This window comes from Cebidichthys violaceus, unplaced genomic scaffold (genome assembly GCF_023349555.1).
Source record: "Cebidichthys violaceus isolate CVI_PGR_0920_01 unplaced genomic scaffold, fCebVio1.0.p SCAF_20, whole genome shotgun sequence".
In the NCBI taxonomy this organism is placed as follows: Eukaryota; Metazoa; Chordata; class Actinopteri; order Perciformes; family Stichaeidae; genus Cebidichthys; species Cebidichthys violaceus.
In genome coordinates this window covers 204,315-225,000 of record NW_027176373.1, presented here as the reverse complement: position 1 = coordinate 225,000, position 20,686 = coordinate 204,315, and the positions used below count along the sequence as shown (strand labels likewise).

The 20,686-nt window shown below is 32.8% G+C and overlaps 1 protein-coding gene across 3 annotated transcripts in view; it reads right to left on the bottom strand.

Annotated features, from left to right (window-relative positions):
- Positions 1–1,035: 1,035 nt before the first annotated feature.
- Positions 1,036–20,686, bottom strand: part of si:dkeyp-23e4.3 (rho GTPase-activating protein 7) — a 52,381-nt gene continuing 32,730 nt past the window's right edge. For 2 of the 3 annotated variants that reach the window (XM_068716630.1, XM_068716631.1), the window contains exons 15-17: positions 5,997–6,226; positions 5,630–5,803; positions 1,036–2,798 (exon numbers count right to left, since the gene is read on the bottom strand). In XM_068716630.1, the coding sequence (XP_068572731.1) occupies positions 2,690–2,798; positions 5,630–5,803; positions 5,997–6,226 (513 nt within the window). In that variant the 3' untranslated portion in view covers positions 1,036–2,689. The other variant, XM_068716632.1, reaches the window with a different exon arrangement.

Below are 20,686 nucleotides of genomic sequence, written 5' to 3'. Positions count from 1 at the left end.
TCTTAACATGACAGCATAACATGAGAGAAAGTGATTTTACGTTGAACTGTGCATTTTCAATGTGGGTCCCTTTTACTTTGAGTTTCATTCATTAACTGTTGGCCACTTGGAAGCAGAGTGCCTCACGTCTGCCGCGCTTTCTTTGTTGTTACAGCTAGATCTCCACATCCAGCAGATGTGAAGGAACTTTATCGTCCAGCTGCGCTCGAGTCCACGGGATGAACGCAAGTCCGACATTTCCTCTCCTTTCAGCTCCGGTTTGTGATAAAAGAGGCTAAAAAGAGATCGTTCCAGCACTACGGGCTGCTTCCTTGCACATAAGAGTAATTTGATTTAAGTTTCATATTATAAAAATTGATTGAATGTAATCAAACCCATCTGATCTCTGGGGTGCTGACTTAATAGCTAACCACTTTGTTTGCCTTTTAACCTTTGACCTCGAGTTCATCCCAAATTCGCCTCATGGTATTTTAGCACCATATGGGAGGAACAGACTCGTACAGAAATTAAAGCCGCCTGCAGGCACTTCTGTGCTTCTGTTATTTGTAATTTGCATAAATTATCCCTCTTCCTTAAAATCCTGTTTAGACCGGGGCGTGATGTCCTCGCCACGAGAAGTATTTTTACATCGCATTTTGTTGCTCGGCATCTGTCTCTCGCTCTGAGTGTGTTTATCAGTGTTTATCAGCGACTCAGCGATCTGATCTCGGAGATGAATCAATAAGATATGTAAATGAGCCGTATGCAAATGAGATACAAGTGGGTGTCGTGAGCACGAGAAAGAGAGGTGACAGTCTTGAGTTTCTTTTTTTGGGAAGTCGGCAGCACGACCACAGTGCCGGGCTTATTAATCTCTTGCGCTTCGGTGGCGCAGTGTGGTACCTCGTCTCCACACTGCCTGCTGTCTCCCCCCCCACCACCACCACCACCACCACCACCACCACCAACCACCTTCCCCTGAAATTACAGTCGGTAATCTGTTTGGCACTTAGACGAGTCACAGAGGAGGACAAAAAAAACACAACAGGAGACAGGTTCAGAGAGAAATAAACATTTTAATTAGGTGTTTGGCACAGATAAATCTAGATTTCACACGCAACACAAACAAGACAACATTTCTCGCAATTAAATAAGATTCGTGTGTAGATGTAAGACTTGTTTTAAGATATACATTAAGTTAAATAATCTGAAACGTGGCGTTTGAATGCATTTCACCGTTACATGCACACACACACACACACACACACACACACACACGCCCTAATTCATAACTATGACTCTTTGAAATATATAGAACAGTCAAGCGCCACATGACGTGAGACTGTACGTCCCAGAGACATGTGGACGTCACGCTCTGGACCAAGAATAAATACAAGTGTTAAAATATTCAGGAAGTATGGAGGGGGAAAGTTGTCTGGTTGGATATCCGTCACGGTGCCGGGATGAAACCCCCCCCCCTTCCCCCCTCCCGCTGTGTGGCGTCCGTCAAACTTAAAAGTCACATAACTGTGGCGTCGTCCTGTGGAGAGGTAGGTATCACCTGTCTTTGAACTGTCTCTCACACACACACACACACACACACACACACACACACACACACACACACACACACGCACACGTGTCCTTTTATCGAATGGGTCGAAATTCACAGGTGTGAATTAAAAAAAAAAAAAAGTAAGAACAGTCACTCAAATGGGATAAAGGGACGTGGGTGGCAGTTTTATAGCGTTGTGCTAAAACCTTGTCACAGCTGGATCCAGCTGCTTTGTGCCGCATCTGAAAATAAATTGTCTTTGGGGGTTTGATTTTCACCTCCACAGTTCGGCTCACGTGGCGTTGGAACACGGAGGATTGGTGGTTTTTGAGACCACGCCCCTTCATCGAGTGACCTCAGCGCGTTTCAGGGCTGCTGCGTCTCCTCTCCCTCTTTGTTCCTACCCGTGGGTTTAGCACAGATGCCGTCGTCGTCGTCCTCCTCCTGCCTTCTCTCTCCTCTTCCCTTCTTTCCTTTCAACTGAAGCCAAATGTCTGGTGGCTAAAAATCTGTTTCCTGATGTTCTCTGTCCTTATTTCCTTTGTTCATCCAGGCAGCTGCCATGCGTTTCCCCCGCCTCTTTCTCACGTCTTCAGGAGAGAATAATGAGAATAATAACTCAATTTGAGATTCTCTTTTTTTCTGGATAATAACATGTTTAACAAAGTTAAAATGTCTCGACTTGCTCCATCTCGCCCATTTTTCTCAGTTAGAAGTCAAATCAGGCCTCGGCTTTTCATATTCCCATCAAAATGTCCTCGGAGCTCGCCAGGGTTTGCATTTTTTTTTTTTTTTTTTTTTTGGGTGTGTGAAGCGTAACAGACGCAGCAGGGAGCGCAGAGGTTGCTGCTGGCAAACTGCAAGGTCACTGACAAAGAAGGGAACATATACAGCGAGTCTAAAAGAATTCCAAAGAGAGCGCGGTTCAAATGTTTCAGGGAAGCCCTCACAGGTCACCTTCTCTGCTCGCTGTGCTCTGGGCCACGAGCTCCACTTTGAAAAAACTTTGAGGAAAAAGTCCTGTGAAAATGACGCCTTTTTGTCCCCTTTGTTTCCGGCATTCTGCCATGAGGAAAGGGGACGCGGTTCAACCAGACTACAGGTAAAGGGGTGAGTACTCTGTCAATCCTCCTCAGCTTCCACATCTGCATGGACTCATATCTTGGTCTCTTTGTGTTCTGCTCTGAAGGAGTCCCTGATCGCCAGGAGGCCGGAGGCCAGAAGATGTCCGCTGACTTTGCTGTGCCACTCCTGGGACCGGCCCCTGGAAGATAAAAAAAACAAAAACAAACAAACAACGAGATCTTTCAGCAAAGAAAAGATCAGTGAAAGTAACTCCAATTTACCTTAATAATGCAACAGGAAATGTTGCATTACAATGACATACTAGGTTATTTAAACTCAATAAATGAGTTTGTAATGCTATTATAAACAATTATAAGCCTTTTATTAACATTCTTAACAGTCTATAAACTGCTGACATAACAACAAACATGTTTCTGATGCTTTTATTAACACTTATATAGTCTTAACATGTCATTTTATTAAGCGTCTTATCAGGATTTATAAAGGCCTTATTACTTATTATAACACTTATTACAAGGACCTTGCTATTGTTAATAGGTCTACCAAAATACATGCTATCACTAGTTTAACCTGCTTCTCATTTCACAGGCCCGTACTGTAAAAAGCCCCGTTGACCTCGATGCTGTGGATCTGTTGTCTCGCCTTGAAAGTTAACAAGCGCTTCAAATTAATGTCACAGCGAGGTTGCCCAAAACAAGTCTGGCTGTTCTAGACTTTCAGCTTGAGCTCTGTCATGAGAGGAGACTTGAAGGCGAGAGGAAGTGACAGACAAAAGGAAGAGCGAAGGCATTCATCCCTCTGGGTGTTTCCACTTCTTTCTTACACGATCACTCTTGCATAACGGGAGCGTCGGCGGGCCGACGTTGCTCAGACGGCTGCCGGTTGCTTTGTAAATGATCTTGGAATCAAAGCTGGTTTCACCTCTGCGCTGCTCTGTGGAACGGTTTCACAGCTCGTGGAGATTTCCCCGTCAATCCACACACTCTGTTCTTTATTCGGCAACGTACGCGTCGGGGGAAAATTAGAAAGAGACACAAGTCTGAATGTGTGCCGACGCGATCCTTTCAGTTCAGGCCGAGTAAAACGCCTGCAGAGATAATCACACGGCTCTAGATCAGATCTGTCTTTACAAAAGTTATTCAATCAAAATGACGACTCACCTTGAGGTTTTATGATCTGTAAATCAAAGTTATGGCGATTTTGACTTACTGAGTAAAAAAAAAAATGATGATACAGATTCTCAATTATGAGTAAATCAAAGTTTTGACTCTAGTGTCAATTTTGACGTTTTACATTTAAATTTTAATCTTATAATTCAGATATATTCAAAATTGTACACCACTGGAGACAAAGCTATGGAATACATTTTTATTATTTAAAATGAACTAGAAAGTATTTTTTAATATCTCAACACCTATAAAAATGGATTGTTGTGAACCATTAATGTCCCCCGTCCGGATGAACTGTTATAACGCCATCGTCGGGTCAGAACTTCAATTATTTATGATTAAATATCTGCAATAACATTTCCCATTAGCCCCAGCTGTACTTTGCGTTTGATTGCTAATTAGCTGATGTTAGCATTTAGCTTAAAGCACTGTGTATAGTGCACAGCCTTGCAGACTATTCGGCTTTTGACTTACTGTGAGTTTAAAAAAAAAAAAAAAAAAGAAAAGTCCTCTTGACAGACATGTAGGATGATTGTATTTCGCTAAACAAAGAGAGTTTAAGTGGGAATCAGTGCGTGTTTTTTGGGAGGTGAGAACCTCCGCCGTAGTCTTTCATCAGCTTCTCATCTTCCACCCCTCGGGCTCCCTGTGCTCTCAGCTATATTGAAACTGTCTGTATTCATAACTGAATTTACCAAATCTGCAATTGCCTTCTTCCTGCATCCTCGGCTGTTCGGAAAAAAAAAAAAGAAAAGAAAAGAAACAACAGCGGCAACTATAGCGGCAGTTTAATGACAGAGATGCTCCGAGCCCGGCCCTCTCTCCGTGAGAGCGACGGCGCCACCTGTTTTGAGTCGCACGGAGCTCCATTTCATTTAATCAACTGAGACAAATGGAGCCGCGGGGCTCCGCCGGGAGCCAAATTGATCATGTAAGCAGCGGCAAATCTGCGGCAACTTAGTTTCAAAGGGCATGAATCATGAGAAGGAGGGCTGATCGTCCTCCTCCTCCTCATCATCATCATCATGCGCGCACCTACAGGGAGGTTGGTGATTGTGCCGCAGATAGATGTTGGCCGAGGTCAAAAAAACACAGAACGGGCTCAATTAAGACGGATGAGATCAACCGAGTTTTGTCTCCAGATATTTCTTTTAATAGACTTCTCACAGCCTTAAATCCTCTCAGCCTCTCTGTAGTTCCCGCTGCTCACTTCGCCCTTGGTTGTACTTCTGACTCTGTCTTTATTACACAAAGTGCACTAATTATTCCATCAACGCGTGACTGAAATCCATTGCAGTTTAACAAGGAACTACCTCACTAAAGTGTGTGTTTTGTACGTTTTCGGAACTATTATAGACCATTGACAAAATGTTGATTATGACTAATTACATAAGTGTGAATTAGTCAGAGTTAGGATACAAAAGCAAAAGTATGAGATAGCATCTAATCCTAAAATTGTATGCCACACAATTGTACGCGTGTTTTTTTTTGGGAGCTCTGATCCTTTACACGTGATATTTTTTTTTAATTGTAAAGTCATTAAACTCTTTTTGAAGCATTTTCAGATTGGGCCTTTAAACACGTTTTCATGCAAATGTTATTTATAATAAATTAAAAACATATGGTGAATGGTTTAAAGGGTAACACTGACTCAGAAACACTTATTTATTTGCACTCAACAGCACGCGAGTTAATGAGAACACAGCCCCTCTTTGGTAATATGTCCTCCTGTTTTTTAAAAAAAATTTTATATCACTATTATCTGTCTACTGTCGATGAAAGCAGAACTATCTCAGAAGTGCATCTATCCAGCAGGTATCCTTTGCGACTGCATCCTCACCTGGTGTCTGTGCGACAGAGGTGCGTCAGTCGGGTCTTCCTGGCTCCGGTGGGCTCCAGCAGGTAGAGGCAGGAGTGGACGTGGGCCCTGACCCCCTCCGACAGCACCTCGGGGTGCTCCGTGGACACAGAGGACAGGTATAGAGGGCCGGAGGATGGGTCCGCCCGCCAGGTCCTGAGAGAGTGGAGGTGAGAAGAGATGATCAGGGTGGAGAATCCTGATGTGACGAGTTGCCAATATTCTGATTCCAGCTACACCGTATGCAAATTGACTCTTTCAGAGCAGTTTTGGCTTCGACTCTTCTGTCCTCTCTGCTCTGCAGGTAGCTCAGCATGTTAAGACCCAGATGCCCGTGGAGCCTCATTACCTGAGCAGCAGATGCTCCTGCGGGAGCCGGGAGCTCAGGGCGTGGCCTTGGCCCTCGAGGAGGTAGCGGTAGACCTCGGATTCCTCGGACAAGGTCTGGATGACGGCCGCCTGGCGCAGGCTTCCCTCCCACAGCTCCTGCTCCCTCAGCAGCCGATGGAGCAGCTCCTTCTCGGGGACTTCCACCTCCACGGAGCCGCGCCACATCCACAGCAGGCAGCCGTCGTCCATCTGCGGACGAGTGGAGACAGAAAATTAGGACCACGCTATGCTAGGAAAATTATACCACGCTATGCCAAAATTTGTGTATATTTTTTATGATATCTGTATCCATTTGTAGCAAATTGTATTGTAACTTATTAAGGTGTGTTGGTTTGTGATGTGTATTTTATTGTTTTTCATATTTTGTTGTGTGTTGTGATTTTGATGATGTAGAAAGCTGTACATTTTTTTTAATACAATGTTGATGTAAAAGCCCAAAAAGGGACAATAATTACAAATGATCTGTATTGGTATGACGTAAAATTGCCTGGTCTCTATCAAATGACATACATTCAAATACTACACTATGACTTTTTATGATTTTTTTCTGACATACTATACTGTGACTTTTTTATGAAAAAATGACGACATGCTATACTATGACTTTTTTATGAAAAAAAGACGACATGCTATACTATGACTTTTTTATGAAAAAATGACGACATGCTATACTATGACTTTTTATTAAAAAAATGATGACATACTATTCTATGACTTTTTTATTAAAAAATGACGACATGCTATACTATGACTTTTTAATAAAAAAATGACGACATACTAGTCTATGACTTTTTTATTAAAAAATGACGACATGCTATACTACGACTTTTTTATGAAAAAAAGACGACATACTATTCTATGACTTTTTTATGAAAAAATGACGACATACTATTCTATGACTTTTTTATTAAAAAAGACGACATGCTATACTATGACTTTTTTTTATGAAAAAAGACGACATGCTATACTATGACTTTTTTATGAAAAAATGACGACATACTATTCTATGACTTTTTTATTAAAAAATGACGACATGCTATACTATGACTTTTTTTTATGAAAAATGACGACATGCTATACTATGACTTTTTTTTATGAAAAATGACGACATGCTATACTATGACTTTTTTATGAAAAAAAGACGACATACTATACTATGACTTTTTTATGAAAAAAGGACGACATACTATTCTATGACTTTTTTATGAAAAAATGACGACATACTATTCTATGACTTTTTTATGAAAAAATGACGACATACTATACTATGACTTTTTATTAAAAAATTACGACATACTATACTATGACTTCTTTATGAAAAACTGACGACACTATTCTATGACTTTTTTATGAAAAAATGACGACATGCTATACTATGACTTTTTTATAAAAAAATTACGACATACTATACTATGACTTTTTTATGAAAAAATGACGACATACTATTCTATGACTTTTTTATTAAAAAATGACGACATGCTGTACTATGACTTTTTTATGAAAAAATGACGACATACTATACTATGACTTTTTTTTTTAAAAATGACGACATGCTGTACTATGACTTTTTTATGAAAAAATGACGACATACTATTCTATGACTTTTTTATGAAAAAATGACGACATGCTGTACTATGACTTTTTTATGAAAAAATGACGACATGCTGTACTATGACTTTTTTATGAAAAAATGACGACATACTATTCTATGACTTTTTTATGAAAAAATGACGACATACTACACTATGACTTTTTCATTAAAAAATTACAACATACTATACTATGACTTTTTTATGAAAAAATTACGACATACTATACTATGACTTTTTATGAAAAAATGACGACATGCTATACTATGACTTTTTTATGTAAAAATGACGACATACTATACTATGACTTTTTATGAAAAAATGACGAAATAGTATTCTATGACTTTTTTTTATGAAAAATGACGACATGCTATACTATGACTTTTTTTTTATGAAAAATGACGAAATACTATTCTATGACTTTTTTTTATGAAAAATGACGACATGCTATACTATGACTTTTTTATGAAAAAAAGACGACATACTATACTATGATTTTTTTATGAAAAAAGGACGACATACTATTCTATGACTTTTTTATGAAAAAATGACGACATACTATTCTATGACTTTTTTATGAAAAAATTACGACATACTATACTATGACTTTTTATTAAAAAATGACGACATACTATACTATGACTTTTTATTAAAAAATTACGACATACTATACTATGACTTCTTTATGAAAAACTGACGACACTATTCTATGACTTTTTTATGAAAAAATGACGACATACTATTCTATGACTTTTTTATTAAAAAATGACGACATGCTGTACTATGACTTTTTTATGAAAAAATGACGACATACTATACTATGACTTTTTTTTTTAAAAATGACGACATGCTGTACTATGACTTTTTTATGAAAAAATGACGACATGCTGTACTATGACTTTTTTATGAAAAAATGACGACATGCTGTACTATGACTTTTTTATGAAAAAATTACGACATACTATTCTATGACTTTTTTATGAAAAAATGACGACATACTACACTATGACTTTTTCATTAAAAAATTACGACATACTATACTATGACTTTTTTATGAAAAAATGACGACATACTATTCTATGACTTTTTTATTAAAAAATTACGACATACTATACTATGACTTTTTTATGAAAAAATTACGACATACTATTCTATGACTTTTTTATTAAAAAATTACGACATACTATACTATGACTTTTTTATGAAAAAATGACGACATGCTATACTATGACTTTTTATGAAAAAATTACGACATACTATTCTATGACTTTTTTATGAAAAAATGACGACATGCTATACTATGACTTTTTTATGTAAAAATGACGACATACTATGCTATGACTTTTTTATGAAAAAATGACGAAATACTATTCTATGACTTTTTTATTAAAAAATGACGACATACTATTCTATGACTTTTTTATTAAAAAATTACGACATACTATACTATGACTTTTTTATGTAAAAATGACGACATACTATACTATGACTTTTTTATGAAAAAAGGACGACATACTATTCTATGACTTTTTTATGAAAAAATGACGACATACTATTCTATGACTTTTTTATGAAAAAATTACGACATACTATACTATGACTTTTTATTAAAAAATTACGACATACTATACTATGACTTTTTATTAAAAAATTACGACATACTATACTATGACTTTTTTATGAAAAAAAGACGACATACTATACTATGACTTTTTATTAAAAAATGACGACATACTATACTATGACTTTTTATTAAAAAATTACGACATACTATACTATGACTTCTTTATGAAAAACTGACGACACTATTCTATGACTTTTTTATGAAAAAATGACGACATGCTATACTATGACTTTTTTATAAAAAAATTACGACATACTATACTATGACTTTTTTATGAAAAAATTACGACATACTATACTATGACTTTTTTTTTTAAAAATGACGACATGCTGTACTATGACTTTTTTATGAAAAAATGACAACATACTATACTATGACTTTTTTTATGAAAAAATGACGACATACTAGTCTATGACTTTTTTATGAAAAAAAGACGACATACTATTCTATGACTTTTTTATGAAAAAATGACGACATACTATTCTATGACTTTTTTATTAAAAAAGACGACATGCTATACTATGACTTTTTTATGAAAAAATGACGACATACTATTCTATGACTTTTTTATTACAAAATGACGACATACTATACTATGACTTTTTTTTATGAAAAATGACGACATGCTATACTATGACTTTTTTATGAAAAAAAGACGACATACTATACTATGACTTTTTTATGAAAAAAGGACGACATACTATTCTATGACTTTTTTATGAAAAAATGACGACATACTATTCTATGACTTTTTTATGAAAAAATTACGACATACTATACTATGACTTTTTATTAAAAAATTACGACATACTATACTATGACTTCTTTATGAAAAACTGACGACACTATTCTATGACTTTTTTATGAAAAAATTACGACATGCTATACTATGACTTTTTTATAAAAAAATTACGACATACTATACTATGACTTTTTTATGAAAAAATGACGACATACTATTCTATGACTTTTTTATTAAAAAATGACGACATGCTGTACTATGACTTTTTTATGAAAAAATGACGACATACTATACTATGACTTTTTTTTTTAAAAATGACGACATGCTGTACTATGACTTTTTTATGAAAAAATGACGACATGCTGTACTATGACTTTTTTATGAAAAAATGACGACATGCTGTACTATGACTTTTTTATGAAAAAATGACGACATGCTATACTATGACTTTTTAATAAAAAAATGACGACATACTATTCTATGACTTTTTTATGAAAAAATTACGACATGCTATACTATGACTTTTTTATGAAAAAATTACGACATGCTATACTATGACTTTTTTATTAAAAAATTACGACATGCTATACTATGACTTTTTTATTAAAAAATTACGACATGCTATACTATAACTTTTTTTATGAAAAAATTACGAAATACTAGTCTATGACTTTTTTATTAAAAAATGACGACATGCTATACTACGACTTTTTTATGAAAAAAAGACGACATACTATTCTATGACTTTTTTATGAAAAAATGACGACATACTATTCTATGACTTTTTTATTAAAAAAGACGACATGCTATACTATGACTTTTTTTTATGAAAAAAGACGACATGCTATACTATGACTTTTTTATGAAAAAATGACGACATACTATTCTATGACTTTTTTATTAAAAAATGACGACATGCTATACTATGACTTTTTTTTATGAAAAATGACGACATGCTATACTATGACTTTTTTTTATGAAAAATGACGACATGCTATACTATGACTTTTTTATGAAAAAAAGACGACATACTATACTATGACTTTTTTATGAAAAAAGGACGACATACTATTCTATGACTTTTTTATGAAAAAATGACGACATACTATTCTATGACTTTTTTATGAAAAAATTACGACATACTATACTATGACTTTTTATTAAAAAATTACGACATACTATACTATGACTTTTTATTAAAAAATTACGACATACTATACTATGACTTCTTTATGAAAAACTGACGACACTATTCTATGACTTTTTTATGAAAAAATGACGACATGCTATACTATGACTTTTTTATAAAAAAATTACGACATACTATACTATGACTTTTTTATGAAAAAATGACGACATACTATTCTATGACTTTTTTATTAAAAAATGACGACGTGCTGTACTATGACTTTTTTATGAAAAAATGACGACATACTATACTATGACTTTTTTTTTTAAAAATGACGACATGCTGTACTATGACTTTTTTATGAAAAAATGACGACATACTATTCTATGACTTTTTTATGAAAAAATGACGACATGCTGTACTATGACTTTTTTATGAAAAAATGACGACATGCTGTACTATGACTTTTTTATGAAAAAATGACGACATACTATTCTATGACTTTTTTATGAAAAAATGACGACATACTACACTATGACTTTTTCATTAAAAAATTACGACATACTATACTATGACTTTTTTATGAAAAAATGACGACATACTATACTATGACTTTTTTATGAAAAAATGACGACATGCTATACTATGACTTTTTATGAAAAAATGACGACATGCTATACTATGACTTTTTTATGTAAAAATGACGACATACTATACTATGACTTTTTATGAAAAAATTACGACATACTATTCTATGACTTTTTTATGACAAAATGACGACATGCTATACTATGACTTTTTTATGAAAAAATGACGAAATACTATTCTATGACTTTTTTTTATGAAAAATGACGACATGCTATACTATGACTTTTTTTTTATGAAAAATGACGACATGCTATACTATGACTTTTTTATGAAAAAAAGACGACATACTATACTATGACTTTTTTATGAAAAAAGGACGACATACTATTCTATGACTTTTTTATGAAAAAATGACGACATACTATTCTATGACTTTTTTATGAAAAAATGACGACATACTATACTATGACTTTTTATTAAAAAATTACGACATACTATACTATGACTTTTTATTAAAAAATTACGACATACTATACTATGACTTCTTTATGAAAAACTGACGACACTATTCTATGACTTTTTTATGAAAAAATGACGACATGCTATACTATGACTTTTTTACGAAAAAATGACGACATACTATTCTATGACTTTTTTATAAAAAAATTACGACATACTATACTATGACTTTTTTACGAAAAAATGACGACATACTATTCTATGACTTTTTTATTAAAAAATGACGACATGCTGTACTATGACTTTTTTATGAAAAAATGACGACATACTATACTATGACTTTTTTTTTTAAAAATGACGACATGCTGTACTATGACTTTTTTATGAAAAAATGACGACATGCTGTACTATGACTTTTTTATGAAAAAATGACGACATGCTGTACTATGACTTTTTTATGAAAAAATGACGACATACTATTCTATGACTTTTTTATGAAAAAATGACGACATACTACACTATGACTTTTTCATTAAAAAATTACGACATACTATACTATGACTTTTTTATGAAAAAATGACGACATACTATTCTATGACTTTTTTATTAAAAAATTACGACATACTATACTATGACTTTTTTATGAAAAAATGACGACATGCTATACTATGACTTTTTATGAAAAAATTACGACATACTATTCTATGACTTTTTTATGAAAAAATGACGACATGCTATACTATGACTTTTTTATGTAAAAATGACGACATACTATGCTATGACTTTTTTATTAAAAAATGACGACATACTATTCTATGACTTTTTTATTAAAAAATTACGACATACTATACTATGACTTTTTTATGTAAAAATGACGACATACTATACTATGACTTTTTTATGAAAAAAGGACGACATACTATTCTATGACTTTTTTATGAAAAAATGACGACATACTATTCTATGACTTTTTTATGAAAAAATTACGACATACTATACTATGACTTTTTATTAAAAAATTACGACATACTATACTATGACTTTTTATTAAAAAATTACGACATACTATACTATGACTTTTTTATGAAAAAAAGACGACATACTATACTATGACTTTTTATTAAAAAATGACGACATACTATACTATGACTTTTTATTAAAAAATTACGACATACTATACTATGACTTCTTTATGAAAAACTGACGACACTATTCTATGACTTTTTTATGAAAAAATGACGACATGCTATACTATGACTTTTTTATAAAAAAATTACGACATACTATACTATGACTTTTTTATGAAAAAATGACGACATACTATTCTATGACTTTTTTATTAAAAAATGACGACATGCTGTACTATGACTTTTTTATGAAAAAATGACGACATACTATACTATGACTTTTTTTTTTAAAAATGACGACATGCTGTACTATGACTTTTTTATGAAAAAATGACAACATACTATACTATGACTTTTTTTATGAAAAAATGACGAAATACTAGTCTATGACTTTTTTATGAAAAAAAGACGACATACTATTCTATGACTTTTTTATGAAAAAATGACGACATACTATTCTATGACTTTTTTATTAAAAAAGACGACATGCTATACTATGACTTTTTTATGAAAAAATGACGACATACTATTCTATGACTTTTTTATTACAAAATGACGACATACTATACTATGACTTTTTTTTATGAAAAATGACGACATGCTATACTATGACTTTTTTATGAAAAAAAGACGACATACTATACTATGACTTTTTTATGAAAAAAGGACGACATACAATTCTATGACTTTTTTATGAAAAAATGACGACATACTATTCTATGACTTTTTTATGAAAAAATTACGACATACTATACTATGACTTTTTATTAAAAAATTACGACATACTATACTATGACTTTTTATTAAAAAATTACGACATACTATACTATGACTTTTTTATGAAAAAAAGACGACATACTATACTATGACTTTTTATTAAAAAATGACGACATACTATACTATGACTTTTTATTAAAAAATTACGACATACTATACTATGACTTCTTTATGAAAAACTGACGACACTATTCTATGACTTTTTTATGAAAAAATGACGACATGCTATACTATGACTTTTTTATAAAAAAATTACGACATACTATACTATGACTTTTTTATGAAAAAATGACGACATACTATTCTATGACTTTTTTATTAAAAAATGACGACATGCTGTACTATGACTTTTTTATGAAAAAATGACGACATACTATACTATGACTTTTTTTTTTAAAAATGACGACATGCTGTACTATGACTTTTTTATGAAAAAATGACGACATGCTGTACTATGACTTTTTTATGAAAAAATGACAACATACTATACTATGACTTTTTTTATGAAAAAATGACGAAATACTAGTCTATGACTTTTTTATGAAAAAAAGACGACATACTATTCTATGACTTTTTTATGAAAAAATGACGACATGCTATACTATGACTTTTTTATGAAAAAATGACGACATACTATACTATGACTTTTTTTTATGAAAAATGACGACATACTATACTATGACTTTTTTTTATGAAAAATGACGACATGCTATACTATGACTTTTTTATGAAAAAAAGACGACATACTATACTATGACTTTTTATTAAAAAATTACGACATACTATACTATGACTTTTTATTAAAAAATTACGACATACTATACTATGACTTTTTTTTATGAAAAATGACGACATACTATACTATGACTTTTTTTTATGAAAAATGACGACATGCTATACTATGACTTTTTTATGAAAAAAAGACGACATACTATACTATGACTTTTTATTAAAAAATTACGACATACTATACTATGACTTTTTATTAAAAAATTACGACATACTATACTATGACTTTTTTATGAAAAAATGACGACATACTATTCTATGACTTTTTTATTAAAAAATGACGACATGCTGTACTATGACTTTTTTATGAAAAAATGACGACATACTATATTATGACTTTTTTTTTTAAAAATGACGACATGCTGTACTATGACTTTTTTATGAAAAAATGACGACATGCTGTACTATGACTTTTTTATGAAAAAATGACGACATGCTGTACTATGACTTTTTTATGAAAAAATGACGACATACTATTCTATGACTTTTTTATGAAAAAATGACGACATACTACACTATGACTTTTTCATTAAAAAATTACGACATACTATACTATGACTTTTTTTTTTAAAAATGACGACATGCTGTACTATGACTTTTTTATGAAAAAATGACGACATGCTGTACTATGACTTTTTTATGAAAAAATGACAACATACTATACTATGACTTTTTTTATGAAAAAATGACGAAATACTAGTCTATGACTTTTTTATGAAAAAAAGACGACATACTATTCTATGACTTTTTTATGAAAAAATGACGACATACTATACTATGACTTTTTTATTAAAAAAGACGACATGCTATACTATGACTTTTTTATGAAAAAATGACGACATACTATACTATGACTTTTTTTTATGAAAAATGACGACATACTATACTATGACTTTTTTTTATGAAAAATGACGACATGCTATACTATGACTTTTTTATGAAAAAAAGACGACATACTATACTATGACTTTTTTATGAAAAAAGGACGACATACAATTCTATGACTTTTTTATGAAAAAATGACGACATACTATTCTATGACTTTTTTATGAAAAAATTACGACATACTATACTATGACTTTTTATTAAAAAATTACGACATACTATACTATGACTTTTTATTAAAAAATTACGACATACTATACTATGACTTCTTTATGAAAAACTGACGACACTATTCTATGACTTTTTTATGAAAAAATTACGACATGCTATACTATGACTTTTTTATAAAAAAATTACGACATACTATACTATGACTTTTTTATGAAAAAATGACGACATACTATTCTATGACTTTTTTATTAAAAAATGACGACATGCTGTACTATGACTTTTTTATGAAAAAATGACGACATACTATATTATGACTTTTTTTTTTAAAAATGACGACATGCTGTACTATGACTTTTTTATGAAAAAATGACGACATGCTGTACTATGACTTTTTTATGAAAAAATGACGACATGCTGTACTATGACTTTTTTATGAAAAAATGACGACATACTATTCTATGACTTTTTTATGAAAAAATGACGACATACTACACTATGACTTTTTCATTAAAAAATTACGACATACTATACTATGACTTTTTTATGAAAAAATTACGACATACTATACTATGACTTTTTATGAAAAAATTACGACATACTATTCTATGACTTTTTTATGACAAAATGACGACATACTATGCTATGACTTTTTTATGAAAAAATGACGAAATACTATTCTATGACTTTTTTATGACAAAATGACGACATGCTATACTATGACTTTTTTATGTAAAAATGACGACATACTATGCTATGACTTTTTTATGAAAAAATGACGAAATACTATTCTATGACTTTTTTTTATGAAAAATGACGACATGCTATACTATGACTTTTTTTTTATGAAAAATGACGACATGCTATACTATGACTTTTTTATGAAAAAAAGACGACATACTATACTATGACTTTTTTATGAAAAAAGGACGACATACTATTCTATGACTTTTTTATGAAAAAATGACGACATACTATTCTATGACTTTTTTATGAAAAAATTACGACATACTATACTATGACTTTTTATTAAAAAATTACGACATACTATACTATGACTTCTTTATGAAAAACTGACGACACTATTCTATGACTTTTTTATGAAAAAATGACGACATGCTATACTATGACTTTTTTATAAAAAAATTACGACATACTATTCTATGACTTTTTTATGAAAAAATGACGACATACTATTCTATGACTATTTTATGAAAAAATTACGACATACTATACTATGACTTTTTATTAAAAAATTACGACATACTATACTATGACTTTTTATTAAAAAATTACGACATACTATACTATGACTTCTTTATGAAAAACTGACGACACTATTCTATGACTTTTTTATGAAAAAATGACGACATGCTATACTATGACTTTTTTATAAAAAAATGACGACATACTATACTATGACTTTTTTATGAAAAAATGACGACATACTATTCTATGACTTTTTTATTAAAAAATGACGACATGCTGTACTATGACTTTTTTATGAAAAAATGACGACATACTATACTATGACTTTTTTTTTTAAAAATGACGACATGCTGTACTATGACTTTTTTATGAAAAAATGACGACATGCTGTACTATGACTTTTTTATGAAAAAATGACGACATGCTGTACTATGACTTTTTTATGAAAAAATGACGACATACTATTCTATGACTTTTTTATGAAAAAATGACGACATACTACACTATGACTTTTTCATTAAAAAATTACGACATACTATACTATGACTTTTTTATGAAAAAATTACGACATACTATACTATGACTTTTTTATGAAAAAATGACGACATGCTATACTATGACTTTTTTATGTAAAAATGACGACATACTATACTATGACTTTTTATGAAAAAATTACGACATAGTATTCTATGACTTTTTTATGACAAAATGACGACATGCTATGCTATGACTTTTTTATGTAAAAATGACGACATACTATGCTATGACTTTTTTATGAAAAAATGACGAAATACTATTCTATGACTTTTTTTTATGAAAAATGACGACATGCTATACTATGACTTTTTTTTTATGAAAAATGACGACATGCTATACTATGATTTTTTTATGAAAAAAAGACGACATACTATACTATGACTTTTTTATGAAAAAAGGACGACATACTATTCTATGACTTTTTTATGAAAAAATGACGACATACTATTCTATGACTTTTTTATGAAAAAATTACGACATACTATACTATGACTTTTTATTAAAAAATTACGACATACTATACTATGACTTCTTTATGAAAAACTGACGACACTATTCTATGACTTTTTTATGAAAAAATGACGACATGCTATACTATGACTTTTTTATAAAAAAATTACGACATACTATACTATGACTTTTTTATGAAAAAATGACGACATACTATTCTATGACTTTTTTATTAAAAAATGACGACATGCTATACTATGACTTTTTTCTGAAAAAATGACGACATACTATACTATGACTTTTTTCTGAAAAAATGACGACATACTATACTATGACTTTTTTTTTTAAAAATGACGACATGCTGTACTATGACTTTTTTATGAAAAAATGACAACATGCTGTACTATGACTTTTTTATGAAAAAATGACGACATACTATTCTATGACTTTTTTATGAAAAAATGACGACATACTACACTATGACTTTTTCATTAAAAAATTACGACATACTATACTATGACTTTTTTATTAAAAAATGACGACATACTATACTATGGCTTTTTTATGAAAAAAGACGACATACTAGTCCAGGGGTGGCCAGCCAGTCAGAGACCAAGAGCCACATTTTTTACTGTGTTACCGCAAAGAGCCACATCATACACATGGGCACACATGAACATCACCCCATCCCTTCCTCACACACACACACACACACACACACACACACACACACACACACACACACACACACACACACACACACACACACACACACACACACACACACATACCTTTGCTCAGCCAGATTGATTGTAAATGTCACACACCAACATGATAATGACAGAAATTGACTCCTACAGTAGTAAGACCACAGGCCAGTCATTTTCAACAATGAACATTGTGTGCACTGTCTCACACAGACAAACTCTCAGTTCAACCAAGTCCACAAACTAAAATATAATAATTTACAATAGCGTTTTTCTTTTACTATGCATGTTACTTAGTGGGACTTCTGGCATTCCTTGCCTTGAACAATCCTCTTCAAATCTGGCTTGTATTCCGTTGTTGCCACTCGAAGCAATTCTTTCACATCGGTGTCAGTCAGAACAGATCGATGCTTTGATTTCACGTGTTTCAGGGTAGAAAACACAGACTCGTAGACGTATGTTGACCCAAACATTGACAGTATCTTAAGCGCGCCCGTTTGACATTGGGGTATTTTTCCATTGGCACACTTTTCCAGAACTCAATGGTATCTTCCGTTAAAGCAGGTTTCAGTTGGTCCTCCTCACGAAGATCGATCATCTCCAACTCAGCCGCAGCCTCATCTGTGACTAGCGGGGCTTTCAAACAGTCCGTCTCAGCATTAAATGGGTCGACGAGGAATGTAATCTGTGGCCTTTTCAGTTGTAGATCACGGAACCGGGCCACAAAGCTTTCGTGCAGGTTTTCAACCAGTGTTGCATATCTGACTCTTTGCTTATTCAGGGCGGCGCTGGTGACTTGCCCGCTGGCTTCTAGCAGAGTGGGAAAACGTGTTAAATCTCCCTTTTGAATATGCGCCTTGAACAGCTTCAGTTTGTTGACAAATGCAAACACACTTTGCACCAGGTCAGGCAGCATTTTTAACTTACCCTGCAAGGTCAGGTTCAGTCTGTTCAAGTGACTCAGCATGTCGACCAAAAAGGCCAGATCCATAATCCACTCGAGGTCCGAGAGCTCGGGATAGTCCTTGTCCTTCTCTTCCATGAACAGTTTCACGGCATCCAAAAGCTGAAAGAGGCGAGAGAGTACCTGGCCTCTTGACAGCCACCTCACAGTGCAGTGCAGCGGCAGGTCACCTGGAAGCCCTTGGTCCAGCTCAGCGATGAGATTTTTGAATTGCCGGTGGTTAAGCGCATGTGTGCGGATGTAGTTGACGATTTCCATCACAGGCTTCATGACGTTGTTTAAATTCAATGATTTAGACACGAGTTGCTCCCTGTGGATGATGCAGTGGAAATTCCAAAACTCGGGAAATGTTTGGTCAGCTTTGCACAGCCCCACAAGCCCGTTCACAGATCCGATCATGGCTGGCGCTCCATCTGTAGCTATTGCAGTTAGTTTTGGTATGGGCAGATTTGCTTTCGCAAATGCAGCCATCATTGTTTCTTTCACATCTATGCCACGGGTCCTGTCTTTTAATGGCACAATATCAAGGAGTTCTTCTTTGATCAAACAATCGTTTGACACAGACCGTGCAAATATTGCCAACTGAGGCTTGTCTTGTATGTCACAACTCTCATCCAATGCGACACTAAAATACTCACATGCTTGAAGGTCAGAGTGCAACTGTGATTCAATAGCCGTGTTAATGTCCGATATTCTGTGTTCAACAGTGTGGCGGGACAGTTGGACGTCTGATACCATTCGTTTTAGTTTGTCGTTTCCAGGAGACAAGATTTCAACAACGTCACCGAGGCATTTTTTAACAAACTCCCCTTCATTGTATGGCTTTTTGGCCCGTGCAATGTTCCAAGCCAGTTGATACGATGCAAGCGTTACAGTCTCTGAGTGCTTCGTAAATTTTTGGAAAA